General features: G+C 42.4%; 1 protein-coding gene across 1 annotated transcript in view; it reads right to left on the bottom strand.

Annotated features, from left to right (window-relative positions):
• TDRD10 (tudor domain containing 10) overlaps positions 1-10,010 on the bottom strand; it is a 112,113-nt gene extending 102,103 nt beyond the window's left edge. The window contains exons 1-2 of the mRNA XM_063439302.1: positions 9,976-10,010; positions 1,352-1,410 (exon numbers count right to left, since the gene is read on the bottom strand). Coding sequence (XP_063295372.1) covers positions 1,352-1,410; positions 9,976-9,997 — 81 coding nt within the window. The 5' untranslated portion in view covers positions 9,998-10,010. The remainder of the gene's footprint in view (positions 1-1,351; positions 1,411-9,975) is intronic.
• Between the last annotated feature and the right edge of the window lie 3,336 nt (positions 10,011-13,346).

Below are 13,346 nucleotides of genomic sequence, written 5' to 3'. Positions count from 1 at the left end.
ACAAAAAATGGACTTCATACATTCTGGTTGAATTTGATGGACTCAAGTCTTTTTTCAATCTAGAGAACCAAGTAACAGAGTTAAATATTATTCTTTCATTTTCCATGCATCACATGACAAATAATGTACTGCAACATGGATACAATCAGAGGCAAGATGCACATAATATAGTATAAAAAAACAATGAGACAGAACAGTGGGATAATAGTGAGCACTATTGTGTATCTCTGTTTTTTATATAACCATCTGTACGATGAGACACTGGCCTTCAGAATTTTATATCCATAAGTGGGGATTGTACCGTTGCAAGCAATTTTACGTCGAGCTAGTTTAAGCTCTACGAAATGTGAGTGAAATTACCATTATTGAGAGTTTTATCTTCCTGCTTAAACAGTCCACCACTATTATCTTGAATTTTGTATCTTTTTACATATGTTGACAATCACCTTAAAGGGACACTATAGTCACCTGAACAACTTTAGCTTAATGAAGCAGTTTTGGTGTATAGAACATGCCCCTGCAGCCTCACTGCTCAATCCACTGCCATTTAGGAGTTAAATCCCTTTGTTTATGAACCCTAATCACACCTCCCTGCATTGACTTGCACAACCTTCCATAAACACTTCCTGTAAAGAGAGCCCTATTTAGGCTTTCTTTATTGCAAGTTCCGTTTAATTAAACTTTTCTTATCCCCTGCTATGTTAATAGCTTGCTAGACCCTGCAAGAGCCTCCTGTATATGATTAAAGTTCAATTTAGAGATTGAGATACAATTTTTTAAGGTAAATTACATCTGTTTGAAAGTGAAACCAGTTTTTTTTTTTTTCATGCAGGCTCTGTCAATCATAGCCAGGGGAGGTGTGGCTAGGGCTGCATAAACAGAAACAAAGTGATTTAACTCCTAAATGACAGTGAATTGCCAGTGAAATTGCAGGGGAATGATCAATACACTAAAACTGCTTTATTTAGCTATAGTAATTTAGGTGACTATAGTGTTCCTTTAATCAAGAACCGATACCCATCAAGAATTTAAAAGCAGCTGGGATTGTGATCATTGGACTGTAAATATTGGACTTGATACGTTTATTATTTATTCTATATATATATTTCTTCACTCATTTTACCTTTATATCTATCCATTGGCGCAACCAGTTTTTGTCTATTTTAAGAGCCATGTGGATATAAGATATCAAAAGGGAAGCATACAACACACAAAAATATATATATATATTATATACACACACATACTGTATATACGTAGATCACACACACACTTTATCAAAGTTCAAAACCTTGTTATGATGGTTCCAAGGCAATGCACAGCATTAAAATGTAATCTTCTTTATAATTACCTCAGTCACTTCATTATGGAGATTACCAGCATACACTAGATTCTGGTTCATTTTGGCACCTGCAACAAACAAAACCAAGGTACACCATTTACAAGATCCTGGTTAGAAAGTGCCTCAATGTATTCAAACAAGTACAAGTAACCAATAAAAAGAAATCAAAGAAAAACTACTGTTACATTAGCCCACATTGACAATTTCTATTGGTACATTTACAAACAATAAGTGACATGGAACCAGCTCAAGTTATTTAAGGTCTACAGGGGTATAGAACTTGGATCACCTAACATCCAGGACATGAAGCTGCAGGAGCCAGGCAGGGCTGCATCGAGGGATTTGCTGACGGGTAGGGGGTGTACCTCCAGCAGATGTTGGTCTGGACTGGTCCCCAATAGGCAGCAGAATTTAGCCGGGGCAGATTCCTACATACAGGGAGGAGCTAGAAGTGCCACAAGCTGCTCCTCATGATACACAAGGCTGAAGGCTGCCAGGATACAGTGTGGCATCATATCCTGGAGAGATCATAGGACAGGCTTCATTAGCCAATTAACATCCATGCAGCTGCTGGTAATCTGTGCTGTACATTAATGTCAGAGAATGTGTAGTTTCTGTGTGTATGGGTCAGTGAGTGTGTTAGTGGATGTGTACAAGTCAGTGTATTAGTGTATGAGAATGTGTATTGCAATCACAACCACAACCACACGCAGCCAACACATCCAGCCAGTACACCACATACATTACATACAGATAGCATACACCACACTTGCAGTCAGTACACACAGCACAAACAAAACATGGTAAACACACACTATGACTACACTATAAAGGGAGTGACTATGTGAAGAGAAATTCACCAAAGTTTGAATATTTGCAAAATAATTCTGCCCTTAGTTAAAGGAACACTATAGCGTTTGGAATACAAATATGTATTCCTAACGCTACAGATCCCTAGATACCTAAACGGTGACTAGGGCCCCATTCTGTGGCGAATAAATAATTAACCAGTTATTTGCTTACCTTAATCCAGCGACTCATTCCCTCGGCACTGGTGACCTCTCCTCCATCAACGTCAGCTTCCGAATGGAGCCGAATGCGCGGCCAGAGGAATGCTTTCCTATGGGGATCTTTGACGACTCTGTGAGGACATCCAGCTTCAATTAAGTGCAATTTACTCAGTGTAAATCGCAGAAGCGGCCTCTAGTGGCAGTCAGGAAGACAGTCACTAGAAGCTGGATTAACCCTGCAGTGTAAACATAGCAGGTTCTCTGAAACTGCTATGTTTTTAGCTGCAGGGTTAAAACTAGGGGGACCTGGCATTCAGCTGAAGTGGTCTGGGTGCCAATTAGTGGTCATTTAAGCACAGGAAATGTCAATGTGAATATATCAGTTTTTTTTTTTTTTATGAAATACTAATTTTGCATGGGGATGACCGTGTCGCTTTAACCCCACAAGGACCAAACTTTGTTTTCCACTTAATGGCAGAGAAAATGTAGCATTTTTGCTGTGCTCCGCCCCTCTTCCGCCTCAAAATCATGATCTCCGTAAATCACAATGCTTTCCCATAGGAAAGCATTGGATTGGCTGAGATCATCAATTCTGATTATATCAGTCAAGGATGTGGGGTGGGAGAGCGGGGAAACGTCCCCCTAGCCAATCAGCATTTCCGCATCGAGTACTCCAAACCACCCTAAGGAATGTACTTAAAGTCTTTGGAGATGTGAGGTCCCAACATGGCTTGGATGGGAAGCATAGTTATAAGAGCTCTTTTGTGGTGGAGGTGGTTTAGAACCTAGCACCAGTTGCTGAAATTGACCAGGCAATCCATCACAGACATGTTGAATAGCCCATGTTTATATTTCAGTTTGTAGCTAAATTTTCATGACAGCAGCATTTATCAAGCACTGTTTGCAGCACTGTTTGCGAAATATTATAGCATAATTCAGTGGAAAACAAAATACAATTTGGGTGGACTCTAATGTTAATAATGGAACACACCAAGACCGCCCACCTAATTTACATAAACAAGCTTTAAAATGAGATGAATACAGAGAGAGACTATGTACCATTGCTAAAACCTACAGAGTAGTGACACGTGTTTTGCGATACAGCAAGAGGACCGAAAAACCAGTCATGGCATTAATTGCAAGGACTCCACAGGACCTCAAAACACAAGAAATCAGAGGTATGATGTCAAACTGCTGCTACTGCTATTAACCCCTTAAGGACCAAACTTCTGGAATAAAAGGGAATCATGACATGTCACACATGTCATGTGTCCTTAAGGGGTTAAACTTGCGCGATACACATCACCTGCTTTCTAGTTTTAGACCTGGGTGTGAAGACTTGGTTAATGCACCTTGGCATTTTCTGTCTTATTAAAGGACCACTCTAGGCACCCAGACCACTTCAGCTTAATGAAATGGTCTGGGTGCCAGGTCCAGCTAGGGTTAACCCTTTTTTTTTTATAAACATAGCAGTTTCAGAGAAACTGCTATGTTTATATAAAGGTTAAGCCAGCCTCTAAATCCTCTAGTGGCTGTCTCACTGACAGCCGCTAGAGGCGCATGCGTGATTCTCACTGTGAAAATCACAGTGAGAGCACGCAAGCGTCCATAGGAAAGCATTATGAATGCTTTCCTATGTGACCGGCTGAATGCGCGCGCAGCTTTTGCCTTCAGCCGAAAGGGAGGACCGAGGCGGAGAGGAGGAGGAGATCTATCCGCCCGGCGCTGGAATAAAGGTAACTTTTAACCCTTTACTCTCCCCAGAGCCCGGCGGGAGGGGGCACCCTCAGGGCACTATAGTGCCAGGAAAACGAGTATGTTTTCTTGGCACTATAGTGGTCCTTTAACTATATAACAGTTTTGGACATTGAAATTAGAGAATATGATTGCATGACCCCTATTGACCATTAACTGGCATTACATGAAGAGAAAATTATTATATTGATTATCATGCATATTGAATTTTTAAACCAATTAAATATTAGCCTTTAACACTTATGAATTTGTGAAACTTACTAATTAAATTCACAGTTAACTAGGTAGCAAAATTTTGGAACTTTTTTTCTTATACTCTTATGAAATAAGTTTATTGGATTTAGATCATCCTGTTTTAGCAAAATAAAGGTTACATTTTCTAGCACTTCATTCTTAATTTCTCCACAGTTATTTCTTGTATGATGTTGATTGAAGCGCTAAAACCCCTTGGTCGTGTAGACTACCCCCAGATACTTTTGGAACTTGATCTTCTCCATATTTCTTTTATTTATTTTGCTTCAAAGTGCTTGGGGCCGGCCAAGGCTAAGAGGGGTTACTTGAACTAAAACCAGTGTTATCTTAAAACATTATTTTATGGGGGGCGGGGCTTGACCAGCTAGCTGAACGGACGCATGTTACTCAAGCTCCTGAGCCCACCAAGCTTACAAATACACTTACATGCAGCCAAGCAGTGGAATCTACCGCAAAACTAGCCGGCTACAGAGGGGAGACCAAGAGGATCCAAATGATATTAAAGGACCACTCTAGGCACCCAGACCACTTCAGCTTAATGAAGTGGTATGGGTGCCAGGTCCAGCTAGGGTTAACTAATTTTTTTTATAAACATAGCAGTTTCAGAGAAACTGCTATGTTTATCAATTAGTTAAGCCTTCCCCTATTTCCTCTAGTGGCTGTCTCACTGACAGCCGCTAGAGGCGCTTGCGTGATTCTCACTGTGAGGAGAGGGAGGAACGGAGGCGGAGAGGAAGAGGAGAGCTCCCCGCCCAGCGCTGGAAAAAGGTAAGTTTTAACCCTTTTCCCCTTTCCAGAGCCGGGCGGGAGGGGGTCCCTGAGGGTGGGGGCACCCTCAGGGCACTCTAGTGCCAGGAAAACGAGTATGCTTTCCTGGCACTAGAGTGGTCCTTTAAACTCGGAGCCCTTTGGGCCCGGATCGCCGAGCCTCAACCCTTTGTGGCCTACAAGCGCGCCAGGCGCTGGAGAGACGGCCACTCCCCAGCACTGGTAACTGCTAAGCATGGCGGACTTCTACCTGCCCCCCCTCTACCTATGGACCGGCAGGGGTCATCGTGGTCCCAGGAGGCTCCCCACCACTGCACCCGATATCTACCGGGCAGCACGATAGAGCGGCACCCAAGTTGGCAGGAAACACGAACAGCCCCACAACAGAGGCCTATCTTGCAGCATCTCAGGCAAGGCTTGACCGCATCTTCGCCAGATTCTGGGCTACATTGGCAGCACGGCAAATGGGCCCATCAGAGCCTGTCCCCCCTCGCAGCTGAACTGGCGACAAACGCGCTCCCGCAGGCCTACCAAACACCCAACGCCACGGGGCAGTTGGGCGAAAAAGCGACACCCACGCAAGAAGCAGCACACAGCGAAGAAATGCACGTCTGCCGCCCAACGGAACCTGGGAACATACTGCAAAAAGCAAGTAGCAAGGGAGAGAGAGGGCGGAGTCCAGACAAGCAAGAACCTGACACACTCAGCCCCACAAGATTATCATGGCACCCAGCTGCAGAACAGCCTTACACTCCCACAAAAAAACAGTTCGCAGCAGAAAGCCTGTCTGCTCCAACACGACCAACGATCGACCCACAGACTGGGCATCGGATGAGGGAAGGCAAAGACTCGAACAGCCTGATGACACCTTAACTTGTCACCGCCAACAAAGAGGACTCTATAAACCACACTTAAGGTGGTGGACTCCTGTAACTAATCGACTCTCACAAGCCGACGTTCACCGTCACAGTTATTTTGAATACACGCGACCTAACATACCATTAGCCAAGCATCTTTGCATTGTAGCTGGTCATGTTAATTATTCATTTCTTGTAACCACAACTCTTGCTATTGCAACTCGCATTTACCTATATCTTGACCTAATCAGCATTACTCTATCGCTTCCAAAAAAAAAAGTGCAGATAATCTTACTGCTCCAACTGTTATGATTGGAAATGTATTCTAAGAATGCTATAGGGGCACCAAGAGCTTGTATGTTATTTATTTTCACTCAAAGCACAATAAAAAATAAATAAAAAAAATAGAAAAAAACACTTTTTTGGTTGGAGTAGTCCTTTAAACCATGGTCATTCTTTAAATATATTTCAATGGTGGCTTGATATATTTTCACAATAAGTAACTAAAAATATGCAGAAAAATTAGGTTTTAAATTATAATAAAATTTGTTTTACAAACAAAATGCAGTCCCAAACCTTCAATGTTTGAGCTAATCTGCTTTATTCACTTGACAACTGAAAACCTATCACTAGCATTTATATAATTCTTATCTCTCATCCCTATTCAGATGTACCTTCCATTCAATGGGTAGATAGTATCAGCTGAAGATCGGGCTTCCATTTTCTTCACAATAAATAGCCACTTCACCAAAGAAGAAAAATGTGTACACACTTCTTTATCAATAGTATATAGAACTAGTCTGTCTGTGACACATTTATACTCTTCAGGCCCATAATCTAAAAACAGAGGACAAGAAGACACACCTACCCTATGTTTTAGACTTGTCCATACAAAATGTTTTTCATTTGCTATCCAATCCTTCTCTTGTATGGAGATTCACTATTTATCCCCCTTCCCCTTTTGTTGATACCAGAAATCTTAAAGGAACACTATAGGTCACCAGAACTACAGCTTATTATATTTCTTCTGGTGAGTATAATCAGTCCCTTTAGGCTTTTTCCAGTAAAACACTTTTTCTACGAGAAAAGGTGGTGTTTACATTACAATCTAGGACACGGGTAGGATACCTCTACAGGCCAATCCTCAGATGACTACTTGTTGTGCTACCTAGGGTAGTGCTGCACAGATATTCAGTGTCTCCACTCTGTGTAGAGACATGGAACTTTCCTCATAGAGATGCATTGATTCTATGCATCTCTATGAGGAGATTGTGTTTGGCTTGTGCTGGCTATGCCTATGATCTGCCTCCTTGACAAGCTCAGCCAACCCAATGCTTTCCTATTGTATGGGAAAGCATGGTGATTGGCCTAGATTACCACTGGTGATGTCAGCCAAACAGGCAGATCAGGAGCAGAGCCAGCAGCAGCAGCAGACTGAAGTAAAGATAACACGTTTGTGGGTTAATCCAGCCTCTAGTGGCTGTCTCATTGACAGCCGCTAGAGGCGCTTACGCGCTTCTCACTGTGATATTTGCAAAGTTGATTTGGCGTGTCCATTATTAAACCATATTGCACTCTGATCTTCAACAATCAACGGATATGCTATCAGTGTATGTAATAATATCTGACATTCCTAATAAATGCATTTAAAAAACAAACAACACAAACATGCATGTTAACCTAGTTGACTATTATCCTAAAATCATAATACAACTACGCAATGGAAAGTATAAGCGCTCCCTTAAAGGGACATAGCAGGCACTATAACTGCTTCGTCTAAGTGGTTACAGTGACTGCCGTCCCCAGGCGCAATCTTTTTTTTCAGTGTTAAAATGTGTGTGTTAATGCCAAGAGTCTCCAGCAGCCCATTCCTCTGTAATGGTTGAGCACATGAGTAGTAATCAGGAGCTGTGATCAGCTGACCATTTTCAGTCTATCACGGCATCCATTACTGGTATGACTAGAAGAAAGTGTGTAAACTCTGCCTTAGCTACAACTCCAAGAGGGACCAAGCTGTGAATGGGCAGGAACTCTTATTTGGTGTTAAACCTCTCAATAATGGTTTAACACTAAATGTAGGGAGAGGAATCGAGTACTTCCTGTAATGACAGGTACTCCCCCTGCTGTCTGAAAAAAAATAAATAAATGTTAAAACAGTGTAAAAATAAATTATATATACTTAGATCATATATATATTTATTATATATATGATCTAAGTATATATATATACACACATATACACACATACACATAAATATGCATACACTGTCTACGTGTATTTTAATATTAATATATACATAATTATATATATATATTAATATCAAAATACACGTACAATGATATTGATTAAATATATATATAATTTTCATTATATATATATTTATATATAATAAAAAATAAATAAATATATAAATACGTTAAAAAAATAAATAAAAAATAATAAAAAAATAATTTTAAAAAATAGATAAAAAATATATAAACATGCGTAATTTCGTTCTAACTGTATTTTAAAATTAATATATATATATTGATATCAAAATACATGTAGAACGAAATAATATATATATCTATATACATAAGTATATACGTATATATCACTATGTATATACCTATATATAAATAAAAATAATTAAAAAAAATTATATACATATATATACACACATATATATATATACACACATATATATATAATAATTCTACGCATATATTTATGTAATAATTTTACATAATTAGGTCATTTTATTAATTACAATTTGCAGGACCTGCCTGCCAACCCAGGCCAAAAGTTCAGGGAATTACATTGTCTAGCACTATATTTAACTCTGTAACTTTCCAAGACACCATGAAACCTGTACATGGGGGGTACTGTTTTACTCGGAAGACTTCGCTGAACACAAATATTAGTGTTTCAAAACAGTAAAATATATTACAACGACGATATCGTCAGTGACAGTGACATTTTTTGCATTTTTCACACACAAATGGCACTTACACTGACGATATAATTGTTGTGATACGTTTTACTGTTTTGAAACACTAATATTTGTGTTCAGCGAAGTCTCCTGAGTATAACAGTACCCCTCATGTACAGGTTTTATGGTGTTTTCAAAAGTTACAGAGTCAAATATAAGGTTTGCGTTTCAGTTTTTTCACATTAAAATTCGCCAGGTTGCCTTTGAGACCGTATGGTAGCCCAGGAATGAAAATTATCCCCATGATGGCATACCATTTGCAATAGTAGACAACCCAGGGTATTGCAAATAGGGTATGTTCAGTTTTTTTAGTAGCCACTTAGTCACAAACACTGGCCAAAATTTGCGTTCAAATTAGTTTTTTGCATTTTCAAATATTAACACTAACTTTGGCCAGTGTTTGTGACCAAGTGGCTACTAAAAAAGACTGGACATACTCAATTTGCAATACCTTAGGTTGTCTACTTTTGCAAATGGTATGCCATCATGGGGGTAATTCTTATTTCTGGGCTACCATATGGTCTCAAAGGTAACGTAACCAATCTGGCGAATTTCAATGTAAAAAAACTGAAATATGTAACACGCTATATTTGACCCTGTAACTTCCCAAAACACCATAAAACCTGTACATAGGGGGTACTGTTTTACACGCGAGACATCGCTGAATACAAATATGTGTATTGTATTGCAGTAAAAGCAAACAGTATTATGACATTCACAGTTAGAATGTCACGTAGAACTAAAAAATGTTAAAAAATTCTTATTTTCTCCCATTTTTTAAATATTTTTTCATATTAAATTATGTTCCATACCTAAATATTTGATGTTAAACGAAAGCCCCGTTTCCCCTGAATAAAATGATATATAATAATGGGGGGTGCATTTAATATGAAAGAGGTGAATTATGGTTGGACAGACATATAGCGCAAATGCCAGGTTTTGTTTACGTTTTTTTGGATCACAACTTGTACATTTGGCTGCGGTCTTAAGGGGTTAAAACTCAGCAGAGTAATGTTTACCTGTGTTTGTGCTTTCAGACATCTGAATATTCTTCAGGTCCCTGTAAGGTTAAAACATCCTTTTAGACACTAATCAATCTTAACTGCCAAGATAGCATCATTCAGCAGATTAAAGATATGGGTCTGCATACAGATAAAGTTTTTTCTCTCTCTGACAAAAATGCAGACTAAACCAATCAGCCCAGGATTATTTTATTTTAATAAGGGTGTTTCACATTTTAAGTACTTTAAGATTCAGATGAGTAAAATTGGGATCATTCCTTCAAACAAACCTTACAGGGATTTATAAAACAAGGAATTGTGAAGAATGCACACGTAAATTAAATTATTGACAAAATAACAGAGGTAAAGTTGGGATATGCATCAAATACAGCTAATCTGGCAATTTCTTTGCAGTCTCCAAAATAGTCAGTTTACTGAATAAACATTTAGAGTGAACAAGAAGTACAAATTGGGGGGGCGTGGCCTGACTGCCAATGGAGTGAGACGTACTCGACCTGAGCTCCTAGGCACCAACCTGCTAAACCCCAGTACATAGCGATCATTTAACCTAAAAAAGGGGAAATCTAAACGAATGGGTACGGCTGGTACCTCCGGTGCAAACCCGGCTAGGCAAAATCCCGGCCCGATGGACGAATTCCTCACAACACCGCAAGGCCTTTGTGGCACTGACGACACCGCCTTGACGACGCCGTCCTCACCAAGCTCCAACACAGCACACTCAAGCCAGATCTCCCCAGCGACCTCCACGCTAGCCCAAATATCGGCTGATCTAACGAAAATAACGGCAAACATGCTCACCCGCAAGGACAAAGTGGAAATGGTGGCGGAACTGAGAGCAGTTATCAGGGAGGAATTCACGGCAGTCCGCAGGGACCTCACAGCGCTGGAACAGCGCGTGGATGATTTGGAAGAAGAACGTCTACAGAACGCCCAATACCGGCAAGCAGCGGAACTGGCGACTGGGAGGCAAGGAAATATGCTTCTAGACCGGCGCCGACAGGTCGAGGACCTCGATAATAGAGGCCGCAGGAAGAACATTAGAATCCGAGGCCTACAAAGGCGGAGGGTGAAGATCCCCATGAGGTCCTCGTAGGCCTGTTCACGCACCTCCTGGGGGACACAGCCCCCTTGACTTTGGCATCGAGAGAGCACACCGGGCCCTGCGGGCTCCTAGAAGAGATGGCTTACCAAGAGACGTCATCTGCTCCCTAGAATCGTTTCAACTTAAAGAAACCCTGATGCAAGCGGCGAGGACGCAGCAACGGATTTCCTATATGGATTCCCAGTTCTCCCTCTACCAAGACCTGTCCACTATCACCTTAGATGCACCCCGGCCCTCAGGCCGCTAACTCGGATGCTGCAGGAGAAGAGGATTCCCTACAAGTGGGGGTTCCCATTTAGCCTACAAGCGAGAACGGGCAACATGTAGCACACTATCAGGTGGCCAATCGACGTACCCCGTTTCCTGAACACCGCCAACTTACCCGCAGTGCAGATCCCGAATTGGATCCTGGAAGGACCCCCGGCCCGGGCAACAGGATCAGTGGAGGTGGCACACAATCTCCGGGCGGATCCGGTCCCACAACAACGTAGAGGAGGCCCAGAGATGCCCGAGGAGTAGGCTCAGCAAAGTACCTCCCCTCAGCTTGCAAGTCACATACACCGAACCGGACCTGCGCACTCTGTGTCCATGGCCCTTTGGAAACAGACGACCCACTGAACCAGACCCGCTTGGTAGAAGGCCTGGACTGGGGTATGTACTCTCCCTAAACTCTTCCCAATATACTTAGGCGAGAGGCCTATAAGGGATCCAGATAGGTGGGGAGGGACGGATCAACCGGAGGGTGCACAAGGGGTAGAAAGTCCCACCAGAATGCCCTATTACACTTGCTCAGAACAAGGGGGAACCCTGAGGTTGGGAGGATATGGGCACTCACCGGGGAAGGAGGGAGTCCGGGAAGACACTAGCCGCTATCACGCGGGCCTGCGACGGGCGACAGATACCCATGCGCAACCAAAAACGTCTGGGACACTACAACATCAACGGCCTGAACTGTGGGACGCTGGGCTTCGGAGGCACAGGGGAGTGAGGGGGGACAAGGTCCGGGGAGAGACGGGCGATGGGTTTGAGGACCACCTAGAAGTTAGGTCATATACTGTACATAGTTTGAATGTTTATCGATGACATCCCTGGGAAGACAACCTCCTAGATAAGTGACCCCCCTACATACAGCGCACAAAAGCTGTAAGCACACTGCATATACATACTTAAAATTCACTGACCCGAGTCCTGGAAACCATATAACACTGAGGGAAAAGGGAAGGGAACTAGAGAGAAGGATCTGGAGTAGAATAGACATAAGAGGCAGGCTCAGCTAGAACACAAGCTAGGGACAACATAGACCGGATTCCTGAAAGAGAACTAGAGAGGTAGAAAATAGTCAACAAGTGGACGGAATCGAAAAAGAAGGCGAACACCCATTACTGACAAACCGCAAAAAGAGACCTCCCCGTGGGCGACTAACCCCTACACGCACAAACCCTATACCAAAAGATTGCACGGAGCACAAATCTAGACCACAGGTCACCTACATAACAAAAGCCGCTGCAAACTACACGAAACCCCCCGGGCAATTACGCAAGCAGATAAGAAACCACTGGGTGAGACATGGGCCACATACAACCATCCATCCCACGAGACTTCTTTCGGACAATAACGACTACCATCCGACGGTTCGTATGGAACCAGAAGCCGGCACGCATACGGAGATCCACCCTGGAGCGGCCAAAGAGTGAAGGAGGCACGGGACTACCATCCATCATCACGTATTATCAAGCAAAGCCCCTTCATCGACTAGTCGACTGGCACGCCAACCCAAGCACTAAACAATGGGTTCACATGGAACTACAGCAAGCACAGGGGAAGATCCCCGCCCTAGTATGCAAGGTGAAGCTACACAAGGAGACATGCGCACAGGGAATCCAATGATAGATGCCACTCTTAGGGTCTGGTGCAGAGTGCGATACAACAAGAAACTCACAACATCCCCCAACCCGCTCACACCCATAACTAACAACCCGACAGTGGCAGGAGGACTTACGGAACTTCGGAGCAACGTATTGGGTACACATACGCCAATGGTGCAACGGACTGAATCTGAAGACCTTGGCAGAGCTACTACAAGACCGCAGACCAAAGAGACTAGACGAATTCCGTTACCACCAAATAAAAACGTACGTCAACGCTGTGAAAAGCAAAGATCACCTACATCGCCCGCTGCTGCAACTAGAACACATCCGCATGACCAGATAGCACCTCGCACATGGTGTATCGCTCCTATACACCACACTACAAAATAACGGGAATA

This window comes from Pelobates fuscus, chromosome 13, assembly GCF_036172605.1.
Source record: "Pelobates fuscus isolate aPelFus1 chromosome 13, aPelFus1.pri, whole genome shotgun sequence".
Taxonomy (NCBI): domain Eukaryota; kingdom Metazoa; phylum Chordata; class Amphibia; order Anura; family Pelobatidae; genus Pelobates; species Pelobates fuscus.
Note: the sequence above shows the minus strand (reverse complement) of the source record. Positions and strands in the feature narration are given on the sequence as shown.